The 20646-nt window shown below is 41.5% G+C and overlaps 2 protein-coding genes across 2 annotated transcripts in view; one reads left to right on the top strand and one right to left on the bottom strand.

Annotated features, from left to right (window-relative positions):
* Positions 1-20646, bottom strand: part of kdelr2a (KDEL endoplasmic reticulum protein retention receptor 2a) — a 263345-nt gene that overhangs the window by 150088 nt on the left and 92611 nt on the right. The window lies entirely within an intron of this gene.
* The window catches only part of cyth3b (cytohesin 3b), a 30994-nt gene that overhangs the window by 572 nt on the left and 9776 nt on the right, over positions 1-20646 (top strand). Inside the window, exons 2-6 of the mRNA XM_010773765.1 lie at positions 17303-17385; positions 17894-17958; positions 19243-19309; positions 19478-19596; positions 20023-20103. Of these exons, the coding sequence (XP_010772067.1) occupies positions 17303-17385; positions 17894-17958; positions 19243-19309; positions 19478-19596; positions 20023-20103 (415 nt within the window). The remainder of the gene's footprint in view (positions 1-17302; positions 17386-17893; positions 17959-19242; positions 19310-19477; positions 19597-20022; positions 20104-20646) is intronic.

The raw sequence follows: 20646 nt of genomic DNA, 5'->3' as shown, positions 1-20646 counted from the left end.
CCTTATGTGCTTGTGAAACCTAGCACAGTGGCGTGATGAGGAGATAAGGAACTAAACAAGGTTAAGATCAAGCTTGAGAGGAATCAGACATGAACACTGACCATATAATCACGGATTTCATATTTATGCTCGTGGCAGCGGTAAACTTGTGTTTACCTAGCCGTGGGATCGGTCCGCCTGGTGTTACTGCTGGCCCAACAGGTCTTCTCACGGCACCAAGCATAGCAGGAGACAACGATCGTCATTTATCTCTGACTCATCATGAGTCATGACTAGAGTGTTGGCACAGATGCATCACTGCAAACAGGAGCCCTGCACACGCTGACATCCAAACACAGTACGTTCAGAAGTGTGGCAAGTTTTAGAGAAGCTTCTTAAAGTGACAATGGTGTCTGTGAAAAAGCGGAGTACATTCTCTGGTTTGTCGGCAATAATAACTGAGTACATACTCTCTTGCATGCCTTGTTTATTCAGTGCAACTATGGAGAGCCAACTTGAAAGTATTCTAAACTGTACTTTTTATCAATTGAAATAAGCTAATTTGTTACTCTAAACAGCCTACAGCCATTCACAGCGACTTGGATAACACAAACACAGTCACCTGACATAGATATGGTAAAAGCGTCACTGACCAAGAAACCCAGATCTAACAGAGATCTTTTGCTGGGTCATTTTGCATTTCTTTGCTAGTCCTTTTTTGTGCAACATTTCTGTCCTTCTCCATGCTGCAGAAACAACAGCTGGTTACTGATAATGTGCTCGTTCATAAAGAGGATTCTGAAGAATGAGCCAGCTGGCCTGTAGGCCAATGGGTATATTCAGTATCCGACCATGTACAACCAAACAAGCAACATAGTGCGGTCAATCACACTTTTACGGGGGTTGTTGGCCTTGCCCCTGTTTTCCAGCAACCCTCTACTAAGCCTCTAATACATAAACTTTCCCTGCAGGTGAGAGAACCATTACTGGATGTCCTCGACCTCAGTCAAGTGTGTATTCCCCATGCTTACTGCTGGGAGAGCTGCAGATGTGATTATTTAGCATTGCAATGCATTGCATCGGGCATAAAGCTGTCATTGTGCTGTTTGCGGCTGGCCGGGCCTCCAGCGGTGCCACACATCAACACAGTCCCACAGACAGACATATGGTGCTGTGATGCCGACCAGGGATAACTGGCAACAGCCGGGAGCATATAACAAGCACGCACGCACACACGCACGCACGCACACACACACACACACACACACACACACACACACACACACACACACACACACACACACACACACACACACACACACACACACACACACACACACTGACTTGCAAACACTGTATATTCACAGCTGCATGCTGACACTGACACTCACACAAATTACATTTCACCCTTCTCCCTTTGGTACTGTTTGCTGTGAAGATAGATGGATGGATCATGACGTAGAATTATAAGTGTGTGTATGTGTGTGATTTATGCCACAGTCTGCGCTCTCATCTGGAAATAAAAAGAATGCTGCAGAAAAGAGAGGCTGCAGAATTCCAGTTATTATTATTTTGGTGGTTAGTTTTGGGGTAAATGGTGGAGAACACTTTCCACAAATTGTTACTTTTTATTAGAACAACTTAACACCCACACATTAACCCACAGCAGAGTTGGGCTCATGGAGGGGGGAGTAGATAAGCAATAAAACATATGGGTTTTACATACATGGATCTACTCTTTGTGGTTGGTTGGTTGAGAAAGTTCAATATCTCACAAAGAGAAACACACATTTTGCCAGGCCACAAGTCAAGTGAGAGGGAGAGAGGTGGCCAGAGTGAGATACGGAGGTGTCAGATGGAGAACAGACCGCGAGAAAAGCGTGGGGAAGGAAATAACGTGTGATTGAAGAGTAAGAGTGAGACACAGTCGTAGTAGCAGCGATGGTGAGATGTCTGAGAGGGAATGAGAGAGCGAGACAGGAGCTGTGTGTGGAGGGGATAAGGGGGGCGGCATGAAGTGCCAGAGCAAGTTGGAAAAGGGCCAAAGAAATATGGAGTGTGGCCAGTGAGAGACTGCAAGGGACAATGATGGACTAAATATTCTTTGTGAATCAGTTCTCCAAGTGTGTTATAGGAGTTTCTCTTCAAGGAAAGCCCTTATTTTCTGTCATAATTAATTCTTCTTTTTTATTTTCACAGGCTTGAACTCTTCTTTTTGTTGGAAAATGATACCTAGTATGCTAACATTATTTTGCACATGCGAGCAACATGGCCCAGAACAACCCAGACTAAAATATCCCATCAACCATACTGAATAGTTTGCCCTTAGATTTTGGACTAAAGCAGATATTTAAGTTATTGTTTGCAAGTGACCACATTAGATGTGTGTTCAAGATGGCCAACCTATCTGCATGGTTTCTTTTGTGACGACCTAAGTGTCAGGTACTACGATGCTACTAGTGACGCTTCTTTCCAACACAAGAAGACACTTTGAAATCTAATTTGAGTGGGCAGAGCGTACAAATCTGTAGAAATCGATTGGAATCACATTTCAAACCACATTTCAAACCATTTTCAAATGTGGTCATGTCAAACAATGGATTTGGGCTGGTAGTCTGAACAAAGCCTTAGTCTTGCTTCTTTTCTTTCTTTTTGTTGGATTGTCCTGTCTCGATTGTCCAAATGTTTTATATCCGTTACTTTTCTGCAACCACAGTCAGCGTACTGCCCAAGGCTTAGAGAAAACGGGTCTACAGTAATCCCTCTGACAGGCATAACAGTCAACAATACAATGCCTTCTGCAACCACAGTCGCTGAATGGACAATAGGCCAGCGGCAGCCCACAAAGGTTTGCTTACAGTGAAGCCTGTCTGACGGAGTGCAGCTTTGACAGTCCATCAAATGAACACCTACTGTATCTCTGCTTCTCTGTAACCTTTGTTAGAATGTGAGCTGTGTGCACATCGTCAATAGAGACTTCCATATGTAAAGAATCAGAGCATTTAAATCGGAGCATTTATTCTAAACACTCGCTTCATAACACGTCTTGTGACAGCTTGTGAGTTTGGCTGCAGACCGCTTCATTTGCACACTGTGAAAACCAGCCATTTCATCTTGGAACTTCTGTGTGTGTGGTTTGTGAGGTCAAGGCACACTGTAGCCTAACTCAGGCCAGGAGAGATGCGCACCACCAGTTCGGCTTTGAGATTTTAGAGACATTCAGCTGCCGGCCGCAGGACATTCTCTCCAGCTTCCTTCTACGTTTAGGATTTGTGTTTTTGTCTTTGGAGGTGATTTGCAGCTGCTGTCTTTTCCCACACAGCTAACACACTGTCAGGTGGGTAAGAGAGAAGCATTCTAGCGTATTCATCTTAGTGGTGCCTTTGTCCATATTTTAACTTTTTCAAGAGGGGTCCCTCAGTGTACTGCACATATCTACAGAGAGTTGTGGCTACAGTATGTATGTTTACTTCAAGCCTGAGTAGGCAGCAAGGATCTGTATGCAGTCTGTGTGACGGTGAAGCACCTGAGGGCCCCTGAGGAAGATGGGAGCACCAGAGGGACATGCAACTGAGGCCCTATGCAAAACTTACCTCCACAAAGAAAGTCTGGTCACTCACAGTTGAGGGTAAATCATGAGGCATTGACAATATAAAGGTTTTAATACCTGAGTGCAGTTTTCTGTCTTCTTTTTTGTCAACTGTCTGTTGAATTCAGGGAGGTTTGGCAGATACATTTTTGCTTTGTACTGTAGCATATCCAACGAACAAGTTGGTTTTATTTAATGGCTTAAGGCTACAGAAGGAAAATAAAACATGACCTACCTACTTCCTGCAACTTGTGAGTGCGCTCCATTTCCCTGACCTGAGGGGTTTCAGAATTGTGTGAATTGTAACCACAGGACTGACCTCTGCTAACCTGCCATGTGAAAAGACATTCATTTTGATTGATACATGTGTGTATTACCGCTTAAAGGAATAGTTAAACTGGAGTGGGTGTCTGGGTTTTGTTTTTACATTTTGTTTATTTTATGAAAAAGTTAAACTTCTGCTAGTTGGTGGATTATTTTGTGGCCTCCAGACAGAGACAGGCGAGCTGTTTTCCTCTGTAACACTCTTTTTGCAAAGCTATTCTAACTGGCTCACTGGCTTATCAAAATGTTAACTTTTCCTTTAAGATGCAACACCAATGACTAGAAAAAAACTAGAAAACGAATTGTTTTTGTTGGCTCTGTTAGTTTTGCCAGAGATATGTTTGGTAGAGGTGTGTGACTCACCTCTGTTAAAAAGTGTGTGTTTTCTCTGTTTTGACAGACGTACGCTTCACACTCTGTCATGCATTAGCAGTCCATCTCACTACGGCTCAGTAACTGCTTTGAGAAGCTGATGGGGAGATTGAAAGACTTCTGGCTTCTGTATGGGGACTCGACTTTACTGTATAGACTAAAGTGTGTCTGTGTGTTTCATCCTTGACAAAAAGGGCCCTTGTTGAGTTTGGCCTCCTTGAATATCAGATGGCACATTACATTTAATCATGACATCCCGTTAGTGGTTTAAGTTTGACTCAACTGACTAAGTCAGGCTGGCCCATATGGAAAGCAACTTTTAGGATTTAAACATGATCTAGTTGCATGAATAAAAGCATTGAACATGATGCATGTGTGCAAATCCTGCTGGACCTCCACTCAGTTTTCTCTGCTTTGAAAAGGGGTTTAAAGTACTTTTATAAGTGACTCTGACTCTTATGGCAACACTTGTCTGGAGCAGAGGAAGAAAAGCACACGTTGGTTTTTTAAGTATCCTGTTTCCTCTTCATCTAACACACGGCACTGGGCAGTAAAGGTCTAATGCACAACAGAGTCACAGATCTGTCTTTCTCTCATTAGGACCATCAAAGGGCTCGTAGAGAGCAAATGTGAGGCAAAATCTAGCCATTTTTCTCCTTTCTGGAAAGAAAAACCAGAGCATGCTAAAATGTCCCAGGAGTCTGAAGTCATGTGCAGAAGTGAATTTCAGGCAAAGAACGTCGTGCTCCACTTGGGCCTTTGTGGGAGTTCATTGGTTGCATTAAAGCGTGTGTGTCAGGTCTGTCGGAAAGGAAAGAGAAGGCCGACTAGAGTGGACAGGAAAAGGGAGGATCGGAACAATTATGTAAGTTTGTTAGACCTGCTAAAGATGCAGGAAAAAGGTGTATCCCCCTCTGACTGCCAGTACACTCAGTGCTTCACACAACACACTCTGTAATGGTCTTTAGCACTCTATTTATACCCCACTGGAATACTGTCACATTATGTAACCAGGACTTTTAACAGAAAAACAGATGAACGATTCTTTCAAATTATGTCTTAGAAAAACTGTAAAACATTTGATGGTTTCAGCTTCTAAATTGTTAATTATGCTGCCTTTTCTTGTCTATCATTAGAGTAAATTGAATATCTCTGGGTTTTAGAGGAATTCAGGCCCACACAATACTCACCCAAGGCTGTATTCGCGCCAATGTGTGTGTTTTTCTGTGTGCGTATGTGTGTGTGTGTGTGTGTGTGTGTAGAGAATCTGACCAGCCTCTTACAGCCCTCTTGTCTCCTGGGGCTCGTGGCACTGCCAATTGAATGCCAGCCTTGCTCTAAGGAAGAGATTTGTAACACTCTGTAACTTACTCAGGGGGTCAATGTGTCAGTAAACTACTAAATAACATCCTCGGTCTGTGCCAGTTTTCTTTTCTTTTTTGCACAATGGGCACGTCTCCAACTGCTACCCCCTCTCCCTTTTTTACTGTAAGATACTGCTGAATCATGCAAAATTCATTCTTCGTTCGTAGGGAGAGAGGATGAGCTGTGACTGCGCCTCTGGTCCTCTAAAAAAGACTGAGGTTGTTGCAGTTTTAGTCTTTTCTTTCCACCTTCATCGAATCTGTGGCAGCAGTGCTCTGTTTGCCATCTAGAAAAAACAAGCTGACCATGTGACATGAGCGCTCTGCAGCTACGGGTCAGTGTGTGTATATGTACAGTTTGTATATATGTACAGTTTGTATGTTTATGTGAGAGAGATGGAGACATGCAGCAGGGATACGGATTCAAAGAGAGACTGATGGGGAGGCGGATGCTGCATTCAGATTCTCAAAGTAGGTTAGTGGTGCAAGGCTCAGCCCAGCTGTGTATACCTCATCCCTCTCTACTTCCACTTGTGGAGGCGTGTGTGTGTGTGCATGACTGAGTGTGTGCATCGCTTTATATGGTGTTCACACACACACACACACACACACACACACACACACACACACACACACACACACACACACACACACACACAGGATTAGTGTGGGCTGTGAGCCCTCTCCATGCGTAGACAAATGGAGGAGATCAAGTGGGGAGGGATATGGATGACAGTTAGTGGATTAAGGGTCAGGGCCTCGGACGCTCACTGTCACTTTCCTACTGGAGTCACGCACGCACGCACGCACGCACGCACGCACGCACGCACGCACGCACACACAAAGTATATATAAACAGGATTCAATCATGACAAAATGACAGCTCTGAAAGGTAATGAAAAGCAGTGAAAAGGACAGTGTGCTTTCTATTCCTGACACTAAATTGATTTATAGTATAGTTGTGTCATCAGAATTGTTAAGCCTCACTTCTCATTATATATATATATATTTTTTTTTTTTCAGTTTTCAGAGATAGGACAGTTGCTGTAAGAAAGGCCTGTGAAATATAAAATCAATGGCTTCAACAGAGCAGGTCAGTTGAACCACTTGAAGTGTTGTTGTCACCCCCCTATTGTGACACACACACACACACACACACACACTTTCTCTCCTTGTCTCATGGTGAATCAATGTCAGTGCTCCTAGTGATGATGATTGTGTATGATTGATAACCTGGTGTGTCATGGCCACTGACACACACACACACACACACACACACTGGCCTGAGGGTATCTCTAAGGGCGTGTGATTTATAGTGGCTCTCTGGTACTCCTTCACACATGTATTTAATCCTTTAGTTGACCTCGGTCATGCTGAATTTCTGTCATGTGGTGAGAACATGCACCACAGCAAAAAAACAAGCTGTCATTTCACCAGAGGAACATGAAACGTATGCACCAACATGACTCTCCTCATAAATGGACTACCAAACCTAAACCAAGCAATAATGAGTAATAATGGTTTTTCCCTTGAGTCTCCATAGTTTTAACTCCCAGGTGATCTGCGGGTGTCAAACATGCCTGCAGGCTGTCAGGCGGCCACATACAGTATGTGCTCAATTTGATGGTAAAACATTGTGTTTCCAGCAGTTTTCACTTTGTAACGATGAGACGCCGTTACTAGAGCTCTCGTGAACATGTTTGTGTAGTTTGTTGATGTAGTATTTATTTAATGGTATAAGTGTTCACCCCCATCTTGTCTGTTGCTTCCGGTCGTCTCTGTGTTCCCTCCTACTGATTACCCAATTGTGTTCACATGGTGCCCTGTGTTGTCTCCTCCCCCCTCACCTGTGTCTAATTGCTCCCCCTCACCTGTGTCTTGTTGTGCTGATTGGTGTGTGGGTATTTAGGCTCTGTTGTCCCTGTCTGTGTAGAGTGGTAGAGGGTTTGTGAGATCCTGGTGGCTGAGATCCTGGTGGCTGCAGGCTGGGCTCACGTGAACAGCAGCAGCAGGATTGAGGCTGTGTGAACTTTGTGCATATTGTTTTAATAAATGCCCACATCGGGTTATATTTTTGGACGCTCTACCTCCTTGCTTGGTCGGGCTGCTCAACGGTCAGCTTCACACACTTACTAGTGGAGTCAAGAAGGAAGAGGAAACGAGTCGTACTTTTTTAGATGAGAACAGATGATAATCAAATGTGTGAAAAGGAAAACTTTCATGAAATGGTATATACAGAGGAAGTACATAATCAGATCAGTTATGCCCCATGTTTTACTCCTATTAGCTGTAGTCTAGTAGCAAACAGGATTTTAGATGTAATGTAATCTTGTTATATTTAATTAAATAATGAGTAGGACTGGCAGAAGCCAGTGTTTTGCGATACAGCGCGTGTGAACTTGTGCTTTGTACCGCCACCATCCACCCTTAAACTCCCCTGATACAGCATTATATATACTTTAGGAGACAGGGTGGGATGAATGTGACTATTAATACCACAAAGGCTCTGCCAACAAGGTCATCCCTGATGTTTTTATCTGACTTTAATCTACTTATTTTGTGAAAAACCAGTAGTGGATACAATACAATCATCAGAACTGATGTTTACTTCTAATCCATGACCATCTTGTGAGATTTAAGATAAGAGGCTAAAGAAAAAAATCTCCTGTGTGCAGTTGATCGGAAAAACCCTTTTACTCTAAACCTGGGAAAGAGTGATGGTCTGACCTGAACCGCCCACATATTTGCGTAAGACAGGAATCCTGGCTCAGGTTTGAACTCTGTTATGAACTCTCTCCTCCTCTTCCTCCTCCTCCTCCTCACCCGCCTCCTCTCCTTCCTGCTGTCTTGGAATAACAGAAGCAGAAGTGGATCCTATCTGGCACCCTCTCTCTGTCTCTCCTGTATCTCTGCTCTACTATTTCCCAGATTTAAAGCATGAACCCAATGAAAACAGTCTGTGTTGCTGCCTCCTTTGCAGTCTTTGTATCTCTGTCTGCTCACAGCTTCCACACCAGACTGTGGGCAGGCGAGACACAGCGGTTATTTCCTGAGTGAGTCACAGGACTCAGTTTCTGGAGGACGCGTGTCCTGACAGAGTATTAAACCTCACAGCTGAGTAACCTTGTTTACCCCATTTATTTTTTAAATTAGGGGCTGCTACTCAAACTACCAGTTATAGAAGAAGTACTCAGAGTTTGTAGTAAAGTAAAAGTAGAGATACCACAGGATACTCAGTTAATTAAAAGTGATACATTTTAAAATATACTACAATCAAGTTATCATCCATAAAGTATACTTGAGGTATCAACAGTTTCCTCAGTAGGTGTTGGATTGTGAAACTGCTGAATCCTTGGTCATTTAGAAAATCTCTTGTATAGACAAGGTGTGAGGTTATTAAGAAATAGACAAGACAAAAAAAAGCAGAATAAGGTAATTCTCAAACATTTAGTATCGCTGTTAACCTAAAGATTATAGTTATCTAATAGCAGGTAGTAAAGATCAGCATTTTTAAACTGTCTTTGCTCTCTCTGAAAGCGAATGACAAGGCAGGATCTAGATTAGGGGGTGAGATAAGAAAAGGTCTCAGTTTCTGACTGACGTTTGGGTTGATATTTATCAGCTGCAAAACCATGTATTTAGTACAAATAATCGAGTACTGTGGTGTAGCGGAATGACACGTGAGGTAAGATAAACAACCATGATGAAAGACTTGCAGTCAAGCTCATAATTGAGCAAAGATAAAGAACAAGGGACCCTGCTGTCAAGAGCACTCGACTAATTTGTCTGATGATCAGTGCGTATGATGGCCCAGAAATAAACCAATCAGAAGTTGTTGTTCAAATCCAAAGGGAAGCGGAAGCACTTCTTTCTGAGTGAAATTTGGCAAACGCAGTGCTTGTTCATAAATAAGTGACTGTGACTAGTGGGTTCTGTGAGGAGAATGTCATACTTCAAGGGATTGTGTTATAGGGTGTTTGAGGCTTTGAAGGATCAAACGGCTGTGTTGCGTTTGATGTACCGTCTGATTTTTTTGTGGTAATCTAATTTTCATAAAGGGAACGTTGCGGATGTCTCTAAGATGAGCTAACAACAAGTGACTGCTGCAGACTTGGAAAACATTCAGTAACATCTTTAGGGCCTGCGGTAGAAAGATTTTCAGGTCTTTTTGGGACATAGTGGTACAAAAACAACAATAATCACATAAAGTACTTAAATACAAACATGACAAATGAATCAAGAACAAGCTGTTTTTGAAATCCAGGTGGGTGTCGTATGGGATATTATGAAACAAGTGTTCCAAGAACTACAGCGTGGTTTTCTCATGATCAGTTTTTTCTTTGTTTCTGCAGATGATGGTAAAAACATTCGTGTGTGTGTGTGTGTGTGTGTGTGTGTGTGTGTGTGTGTGTGTGTGTGTGTGTGTGTGTGTGTGTGTGTGTGTGTGTGTGTGTGTGTGTGTGTGTGTGTGTGTGTGTGTGTGTGTGTGTGTGTGTGTGTGGTGTGTGTTGTGTGTGGTGTGTGTGTGTGTGTGTGTGTGTGTGTGTGTGTGTGTGTGTGTGTGTGTGTGTGTGTGTGATAATGGTAAAATGTTCTCCTGCAGACCCCCACTGTAGTCGGAACAACCGCAAAGACTGTATTGAGTGCGTTGCCAGGTGTTTCCTTTGGTCTGTTGCACAAAAAGGTACAGTGTAGTTGAGATCAAAATAAAAGTTACATAAATATCATCTTCAACTTTAACATCAATAGATAACTGAAAAACAAATCAACATTCCCATCAGGCTCAGCTTTAGTTTGTGTTTAGTGCTGATGTTAGCATTTAGCTCAAAGCAGCTCGAGCAGCTCTATTCTTTTTTTGATCTTGGTCCCACAAGTAATACGTCTCTTTCATAACATTAGAGAAAAAAACTCTACTGACCCCCCTAACAAAAAGTAAAAGAAATTTGGTCAAAAAAAACTAGAGATTGCAATCTTTTAAAGAGCACCCAATATTTTCAATTCATTTCTGAGTCAATTGAAACATTATGTTGCTTGGTTTGGCTGGTCATGAAATTCCGATAGTGGACATCTGTTATACTGTCAAAATAAAGGCGTAAATTGTTTTTTATGCATCTTTAAAATCAATGTTATCAAAGCCAGAATCATGAGGCGAATGGGTAACTAGCCCAGTGTTGTCAGTCTTTACTAATGTGAAGGACGAACTGCTTTGAAGATAGTGACAATAATGGATTAGATCTGTTTTCCATTTGCAGGAAATCACCCTAGATTCATATTTTTCCCCCTAATTTTGTGTTGTTGTGTAGACTAACAGACAATCCTGATTGACTACCTATTAAGATATTGAAAGGACACAGTCACTGATGTAAAAGCTAATGTTTGTAATAATGAGGAATGAAACCTCATGAGAGTGTAAAAGTGATTCAGTAACCTGAGCACTATGGACTGGAGTGGATGCTTCTCCAGCCTCATAAAAGTGTAGCTGATGCTCTTAAGGTGAGTGGATTGTATTTCAAATGAGTGCAATGTGCTCTGGGAGGTGAAATGCAGGACCAAACCCATCATTGTTAGCATCAGCACCCGCAAGGAATAGGTTACTTTTGATAGTGTTGCTAGTTTTGAAAGAGCTGCTGGATCTATGTGGGTGTCTGAAGAGAAGGAAAGACAGTTGAAGCAAGGGAGCAAAGACATTGTTTTTGCTGAAAGAATGGATAAAAAGAAAGGATGAGACTGGAGGAGGTGTATAGAGAGCTGGTTAGACCAGACTGGGCGGCTTGCAGTAGGAGGAATGTGGGCTATTTCCATTCCACTACTGTCATCTGTCAAGAGGCAGGAACTGTCAAAGTGTGTGTCTGTGTTTGTACTGTGTGTGTATGTGTGTTTCTAGTTTGTGTGTGTGTGTGTCTCTGCATGCTTGAAAGCTGTGAGTAGGAGTAACGCCGAGGGGGAAAAACAATTACTACACACCCAGCAGCCGCAATCTCACAAGCACACAAGCGGGAAACAAGCGGCTAAAAGCTCTAACAGCATTTCAGCTACAGTACTGACACACACAGCACTGACCATCAGGAGGACACAGACACTTCTGCTGATGGCATGTCAGTCATCATGGGACCTGGAGAGAGGAAAAGGCGATATGGTATGTATTTCCTTCAGGGCATAAAAAACGAATTTGTCTGGGGAAAGTGGAATCGCACGAGGTGTCTTATTTTCTATTTCTACTGCAGTCCAGTGTAACAAAACAAGGTTTACACTTAAGTGAATGTTGGAGTTTTGTTTGTCAGTGTTTCACCGACTCTGACACACTTAACCTGGCTTTCTTACATCACTCTTAACTCGGCAGGGTTGCACACATTTGCAGCAACCAAGCCACAATCTAGTGCTGTGAACATGTGTAAGTGCTCTCTAATTATCCTGCGGTGGGAACAGCCTCTGCCCTCCTCATGTTTGCTCCGTTGCTATTGTTACGGGAAGACCGGCCCAGCGGTCCTAATCACAGCAGACATCCCCCTCCATTGTTGCACATCAAACCTGGAGAAAATCAGGAAGCATTTCACTGGCTCTGTTTGCCAATCTCAGAAATACAGAACAGGTTACGTTGAGTAAAGTTTAAAGCCAGGAGTCGCGTTCGAAAAAATGATTAACCATTGTTGGATTAGTGAAAGAGTTACTGGTTGTCAATTTAAACATAGAATAAATTAAGGTTCTGGTTCTTTATTTGTACCCGTAGGTAGATTTTGTTTCTCTAATAAAAGGACTAATAAAAGTAAAAGAACACCCTGCTCCGTCAAATCTCAAAATATTTTTTGCTAATGATGTAGCTTTTGGACAGACAATGTTGTAGATAGTCTCGCCTGAGATGTACAAAAAAACGAACAAAACATACAATATTTCACAGCTCTCTGCAAATCCATAATTTTGCTTTCTGTTTTAAAGTGGAGTTGCACAAAGAAAGGCTTTCTGTCATGTGTCAAAAATACTTGAGAATTTGGCTTTTTGGGGTTCTGTGTTTACTCTAAGCTTGAGCCTCCATGTTTAAAGTAGTTTCATGACTTTCTAAGTTGACTGTTCTGCAAACATGACCCACCACCACAGGGGTATCAGTATGCAAAACCATCCTTTCCACTGACCTTGATGCAAAGGATATTGGAAAGGCATTACTTTCAAAGTCGTTTGGTCATTAGATTTTGAAATCTGCCAATAAAGGCCTGTGGGTCACGTCAGTCAGATCCCAATCTCTCCAGTCTCTCCAGAAGCATTAGACAGTAGCTGTGGACTGGGACAGGGCAGTCATGTATTATTCAGGATCCTGAGCAGTGTTCAGTAGCTGGGGCTTTAGGATTCTCCCACAGACTAACATGTACTGAGACAGTGATCAGTGACTCCAACAAAGAACTTAATTGAGCTGAAACAGGACCTCTGTTATCAGTGGCATGGATCATTTTGCATGTGATCTGTTTCCTTTATATGACTGTCTAGGGCAGGAAAAGTTACAATTAGTTTAAATGGAGTCATGGGATACAAACTGAATACTTTAAGAAAAATGTTTACTTTACTGCACTTTGATATTATAATACTTTATTGAATCAGTTTTGGTTGATCTCTAATGTTTTGTATGTAAGTTACACGTGTATTTGTTGACAGTGCAGGCTAACACACACTGAGCTTTAAAGTGCCTTGTTTGTGAGCCAATATTTGCATTTCTTACTTTATCATGTGACCAGGATCAGAAAGTATAATGCAGAGTTAAAGGATTACATTTATATTGTGTATTACTTCCTGCAATGCTTGAAACTGATTGCCTCAAGCGGCTATGGACAGTGATTTCTGAACTTTGATCAATGAGATATAAGCACAAACCGTAAAATATGCATGCATCGCTCTCCTGTAAATCCCTTGTTTGTGTAGCAATCAACTGCTTTCAGACTAACTAACTAAGGCTCCTACTTAAGTCAATCTCATCTCACTTGGTTGTTAACTCTCGAATGTCCGTGTTGTGGTATCAGACCTTGACCCTAGCTGGACCTGGCTTGCTACCTTTTGCTTAATGATATGTTGTTGACACGTTATAAATGACCAGGTGAAGGGATAAAGGGCATTGTTACATAAGAAATAGGACGTTACAATTGTATGACCTTTCCTTTGATGAATCTGCTCTGAACGAAACTTGCACAGTGGCACTTGCTCATCAATGCTTGCTGTCAGACCTATTGGGGTTAAAAAGGCTAAACATGCAAGTTTGAACTATTATGATTATATATAGATTGTCAATGGAACATCAGCCCCCTGGGTAATATTAGATATAGAAGGTTTAGTGGTGTTTCATTGGTAATCTATGTGGCTGTGCCTGGAGTGTTTGTATATAACCTAAAATAGATTTTAATTTAATTGTTTTTATCAGGAGGTCTGCTCTCAAGGGGAATACACACACTCTACATTCCTAGACTTTCATGTTTAATGCATGAGATGTCCAGTCTCGGCTGTACAGTAGAAGTCTTCACAATGATATCAGATTACGCTGCGTTCACCTCATGCTAAAGAACACACACACACACACACACACACACACACACACACACACACACACACACACACACACACACACACACACACACACACAACGCAGGAATTATTACCCAAAACAGGTTCAGTCTCCTCAGACAATCTGTCCCATTCTCCGGTCCAAGCCAGCTCTTTCAGAGTAGGAGGGATGGAGGAGGTTTTGATGCGCATCACAGACGTAGGTTGCCTGCAGGGTCTCTTTTCTCTACAATTACTGCTTTATGAGGCTGGTTAACTGAAGCCAAGGGAAGAGAGCAACCAAGGCAGAGAGTGTGAAGATGTCTGGAGTGCCGGTATCTGTTCGTTCATCACTCTTGATTTTTTCCCTTTCTTTGCAGTTTGGCATTGAGAGCATCCTTTTGTATCCTTGTTTCTTTCACACGCAGATCTTGCCTCTTAACAACTTTTCTCTCTTTTGTGTCCTATTCAACTCCTCAGACGGTTCACAGACGGGGTTCATAAAACAAAGTCATGTTGCAAAGACAAGGGAAAAGCAATGTAAGATGCTAAGACTCCCAAAGAGTCACAAATACATCATGAACACATGTATAATGATGTACTTACACAAAATGGGCACATCTGCTGAAACGATTGTGCGATATGATTGAAACTTTCTAAACAAATACCAAATGGACCTTGTTCTTTGAACAGCTTTGACATTTCTTACACACAAATGCAAAGTAATGGTGTGTTCACACAGTAAAACAGTACATCTTTCTGGTTTATTCTATGAACACACATACATTTGTTTTCTCAATTTGAAACATCCACGGACAAATACTGTTCTAATCACATCTCTCCTTTGACGTGATATGCAATCACACTTAATAGAATACAGAAATACAAAAATGATAAAAAGGAAAGAGAAAAATTTAAGGAAAGCAAAATCATTTGCAGAATCAGAATACCTTTTAATGGTCCCACAAAGGGGAAATGTGCAGACATCCAAATGATCCACCCACACAGTAGCAACAACCTCTCTTCCACTTCTGCTGCCACTTGGCAAAAATTACAAAAGACCAGTCTATATGAGATGTAATTATGTCAGCTGCCATCAAGAGCATTTACAACATATGGATCTATCATATCATAAATTGTCTTTATTGTATTCTAGCCAGTATAATAACCTTTTTTTATATATCTTGACAAATGAAGGGTGAGTCATTATTCAACCGCACGATACTTGGTAGACATGGCCTTTATATTCCATTAGCATCTTTTTAAGAGTATTTCTCTTTCTTCCTCCTGTGCTTGTCTTCTCCCATTTCATCTTTTTGAAGTCGGTAGATACAGTGCTGTGTGAGCATCACTGTGTGAGAGAGAGATGATCACACAGCCATCTGGATCCCTGCTCTCTTCACTGGCTGCTGCTCTGTGATAACATGAGCTCCAAGCTCTCACAATGTAATATCCTAATAGTCACTTTGTTTTACAGAGCAAGACTGAGCAGAGGGGAGGACTTAAAAAGTGTGAGAGAGATGCAGTAGATTGATAAACAATGGAGAGGATATCACTTTACTTTTCTTTTTCCATTATTTACACTGGGATGTGAAACAACGGGGGGAAATCATCTGAATTGCAAAGCTGCTTAGCGGTATGATTCAGTTGGGGGATTAGAATCTGCTCTCTCCCCCACTTCAAGCACTGGGGTTGGAGGTGTGTGCGTGTGTGTGTGTGTGTGTGCGTGTGTGCGTGTGTGTGTGTGTGTGTGTGTGTGTGTGTGTGTGTGTGTGTGTGTGTGTGTGTGTGTGTGTGTGTGTGTGTGTGTGTGTGTGTGTGTGTGTGTGTGTGTGTGTGTGTGTGTGTGTGTGTGCGCGTGCGTGCGTGCGTGCATGCACACACTGGAGAATCACAATCTGGTATTGCTCCATGTGAAAATGACCTACTTCCTGTCAGCTCACTCTCAAATGGATTGCTGTTTTCTGATGTGTCGGAGGAGAGAGGGGGAGGTCCTCCGAGGGGTCTGGGGGGGGGGGAGAAGTTGACGTGGCACGGTTAAATGAAAGAAAAGGAGGTGGCTCCCGGACCCGTAGTGTAGAATAAATATTGTCATGTGTGTGAAGTGCAAATTCGATATTGTGTAGTCACCTGTGTATACAGTATGTGTGTGCTCGTGCAGTAAAACAGGCGTGTTGTGTGATGTGTGCCGCGCTCTCTCTGAAGAGTTAATTACCCCAGATGAGAGGCCGACGAGAGACTATCATAAAGCCAATATTTGATGGGGTGGGCCTCACCAGATGCTCAGCGGTCGGTTCATTTGGTTTGTAAAATTATTGCTATGAGAAAATACATTTTATATGGCTTTTTTCTAACACCTGCTCTATATTTATACTGTGCCGTGAATAGACATGAATACAAATGTTTACATATTCTTCATAATCTGTCTCTTTAGGGTCAATTCCTTTTACTTAAAGGAGTGACAAGTGACATTTTTTATGAAATTGTATCAAATGACACTGTGAAAACAATGTAACAATGTATACAAGGTGTTTCATAATAATATGTTGTGGGAGGAGACCAAAAATAGCGCCATAATAATAATGTTGCTCAGTATTTGCTGTACGTGTCAATAAACTACTCTTAGGTTGAGGTGAAAATATGTCAATATATTGTCTTAGACTTTCTTTCCGTGACCTGAGCCTCAACATAATGTTGCACGTCAGCACTTCGCTCTGAAAAAAGAATGTCCAACCATACAAATAATCAAAGTCTTGAGACGACAAATGACGGGCCTTTCAGAAAACTTTAGATTTTCCAGTCAGACCTTTGAGACGATATATTTAAGTAGTTAACTGGTATTGTACACTAACAGATTATAAAGTTTTTTACTGTATGATTGGAGAATTGGTTAAATCCACCTGCCATTGAACAAAATATACATTAGGAAACATTGTAATGTATTGAATTCCCCTTTACTAACTTACCTGAGAGTGTATGAACTCCTCTGTTAGTGTATTAATTCAGGTCATGAGTAATGCAGGTATGCACTAAATCCCTGTGACTAACTGGCTGATCGGAAGGTGAATTAATTTAATCCATCCTCATAAACGTGCGCCTCCCTCCCTCTCTTACTCACACATGCTCTTTAATTTTCCCTTCTCCCTGTATTTTCCAGTACCCCAGGACCTGTCTTTGGAGGAAAGAGATGAGCTGTCGAACATACGACGCAGGAAAAAAGAGCTTCTTGATGATATTGAAGTGAGTAACGGTCCAAGCATGATGTTTTTATTTGTTATCATAGGTAGGGCTGGGTGTTATTATCAAATGGTGTTGTCTGAAGACATACATGATGTAATACTGAACAAAGTTATTGGCATTAAACATTAGTTCAAAAAATTTGTTTTTGTCCATATATCAGAAAAGACTTAAGCCTCCCAACTGTCCATCATCTTATAATGCCAGATAATCCTTGTCTATCTATCTATCTATCTATCTATCTATCTATCTATCTATCTATCTATCTATCTATCTATCTATCTATCTATCTATCTATCTTACTATGGTTTTGTAATATTGAGTAAAACCAAATCACCCAGCCCTAATTATAAGGAAAGCTGTCATTAGGATGCCCTTGAATGGTATGTAACCTTTACATGATGAACCTCTTCAAAGGTGCTGCTAGATTTATGGTGTCTTCCTCTGTCTTTTTATTAGAATGATTAAAGCTCAAATCATAGTCGTTCATTTTTTGTATCTTTCTCTGCAGCGGCTGAAGTTTGAGATTTCCGAGGTAATGACTGAGATTGAGCAGCTTACTTGCGTGGGGGAGAGGTGAGTGTTTTACATTATAACTGCTGATTATCTTCTTGATTACTGGATTAGTGGTTTTTATCAATAAAATGTCCACAGCAATTTCCCGAAGCCGAAGAGGACATATTCAGACATATTCATTTTGCCAACACCCCCATAAATTCAGTTAAATATTATATAAAATGAAATAAATCCGAAAATAATACCAATCAGCAAGCACATGTAGCAGCACATTTTTCGCCGTTTTTGCTAGAAATGTTCCTTAAACATTAATCAATTATCAGAATTCTTATTTTCTGTGAAATGTCATATCATAGTGAAAAACCAGCTACCATTATTTTACAGAGCCAATGAAGGGGATGTCTTCACTTTGTTTGTTTTTTCATGATTAACAGCGTGAAACTCCAAAACTAAACTGTGAAAATGAACCCATCCTCACATTATGATTAGCTTGAATCAACAAATGTTTGGCAGACTGCTTGACTTAAACCAATAATCAACTATTGTCAATGTTGTGGATTTGTTTCAGTCAGATTTGATCGATTTATTGACCAAATGTTTCAATACTAGTCCATTATGTTGTTATATTGCCTCCTCAATTGCTCTTCAAAGCCAACGATGTTTTTGCTCTGGTTGGAGCCTTACTGTCCCCTGTGTGTGTGTGTGTGTGTGTGTGTGTGTGTGTGTGTGTGTGTGTGTGTGTGTGTGTGTGTGTGTGTGTGTGTGTGTGTGTGTGTGTGTGTGTGTGTGTGTGTGTGTGTGTGTGTGTGTGTGTGTGTGTGTGTGTGTGTGTGTGAAGCCCTCTTTGTTTTAGGAGTGAAGCGGGACAGTCCCTTGACTAAACATTAGAAAAACAGTCTGTATTCAAAGGCTCTCATTCGATTGGTTGATGAGGTGGAGTGAGGCCGTGTGTCAGGCTGTGTCTCAGGTGCAGCTGGCAAAGGGCTTTGGGCTATTTTGAGCACACAGGAAGCGTAGGGAGCATGCACCGACACACAAAGGTGGGGATTTCCCTGAGGGCTGCATGCAAAATGTGTTTTTAAAGAAGAGCAACATCCAAATGGCTGCAGGATGTGTTAAACTGCAGAGGTGATGCTAAGTCACATGCCGTCATGTTTATCTTTTTTTCAGGTTTAACCCACTGTACTCAGTCTTTGTTGAAAGAGTAGTAGATAAACAAAGTCACTTAGGCAACATCCTGGATGAACCCACCCTAAAGTGACCGATTCAACAAACAAAGCATCCTGGGGGTACCACACCCTTAACTGTCATTAAATATATGTTTCTGTGTGTTTCTTATTGCAGTAAGACAACACAAAGAAATAAACAGATCGCCATGGGGAGAAAGAAGTTCAATATGGACCCTAAAAAGGTTTGCCCTAAATGAATAATTGTTCAACTCAATAAGACTGTTGCTGTTGAATTACACTTCTAAGCATTGAATCAAACTTTAATATATAGCTTAGCAATCCATCAGGTCTATTAAAACAGACCAAAAGAGGAAACTAAAGTGCAAGCGTGCACTTCTTTTTTAAAACAGGGGATCCAGTTTCTTCTGGAGAACGATCTTCTCCAGCACACCCCAGAGGAGGTCTCTCAGTTCCTCTACAAAGGCGAGGGGCTCAACAAAACAGTCATCGGGGACTACTTAGGGGAACGGTGAGCTCTCCAGTTTTTATCTCTGTTTTTCCTCCACCTCTTTTTCCTCTCTCTGTCAGATCTGCCCTGCATGTGCTTAGACCGGGACATAAAGCTCCAGGAAATTGGTGGTCTGGATTTATGGAGCGGAGCAGCGGCGGGAGATGGTGCCAGTAAAATAACTAAGCTGACATGTGGTTCTTATCGAAGGGGAATCAATGGGGATAAACAACTGGGATTTCATGCAGCCTCCAAACACAGGGACTTTCTGTCTGACACTGTTGCTGTGACATGGCAGCATTTACTTTCTACCTTGATCCCCAAAACCTATGAAATCACTGAACTTCATTTCTGAAATGAATCCCGTATTTATCGTGCAGTGTCTGTTTTTTCTGTGTCTGTTTGAATGGAAAGAGTGTAAATGGTTAAACATGTGTGACCCTCCAGGGATGACTTTAACCTCAAGGTCCTCCAGGCGTTTGTGGAGCTTCATGAGTTTGCAGACCTCAACCTCGTACAAGCCTTACGGTGAGTTATCGACCAAATGTAGAAATGTGTTAGAGGAAATGCAGGTGCGGGTGTCTTCCTAAAGCTGCTGGAGAGAAAATGAAATGTGATCCAGGAAGTCCTGTTTGAGCTTTATGTTCAATAATCTGCATAGTCAAATAATCAAACTGAGAAGGGGATATATGACAACTTCTTTGCAGATATTATTACGCTGAAGGTCTTTGCATTGGCATTCCCACTGCATCAACACAGTGGTCTCATTTTAAATGAAGGGTATAATGGCATTGGTTTCTCGCAATGTTTATGATTTCAGGAATTGTTTTGTTACATTTTGTTTTAATTAGCACATTACCAATTGTCCAGTTGATGGACTATGGCCGATGTGAGCTTTCTATGTTTATTTTAATATTTATAGACTATGAATCGGATGTTGATTTAAATGCTTTTTACATGTGTGACTTAACATTAACTTTGATATGAAATGAACCAGGCAGTACTTTCCATAACATTGTTTTGGAAAGTACAACTTCCTGTTGAACAGTCAGTAAAAAAAGGCTTTTTATG

This window comes from Notothenia coriiceps, unplaced genomic scaffold, assembly GCF_000735185.1.
Source record: "Notothenia coriiceps isolate Sejong01 unplaced genomic scaffold, NC01 NC01_scaffold00012941, whole genome shotgun sequence".
NCBI classification, from domain to species: domain Eukaryota; kingdom Metazoa; phylum Chordata; class Actinopteri; order Perciformes; family Nototheniidae; genus Notothenia; species Notothenia coriiceps.
The sequence above is the reverse complement of the archived record's forward strand: the minus strand, read 5'-3'. Positions and strand labels throughout refer to the sequence as shown.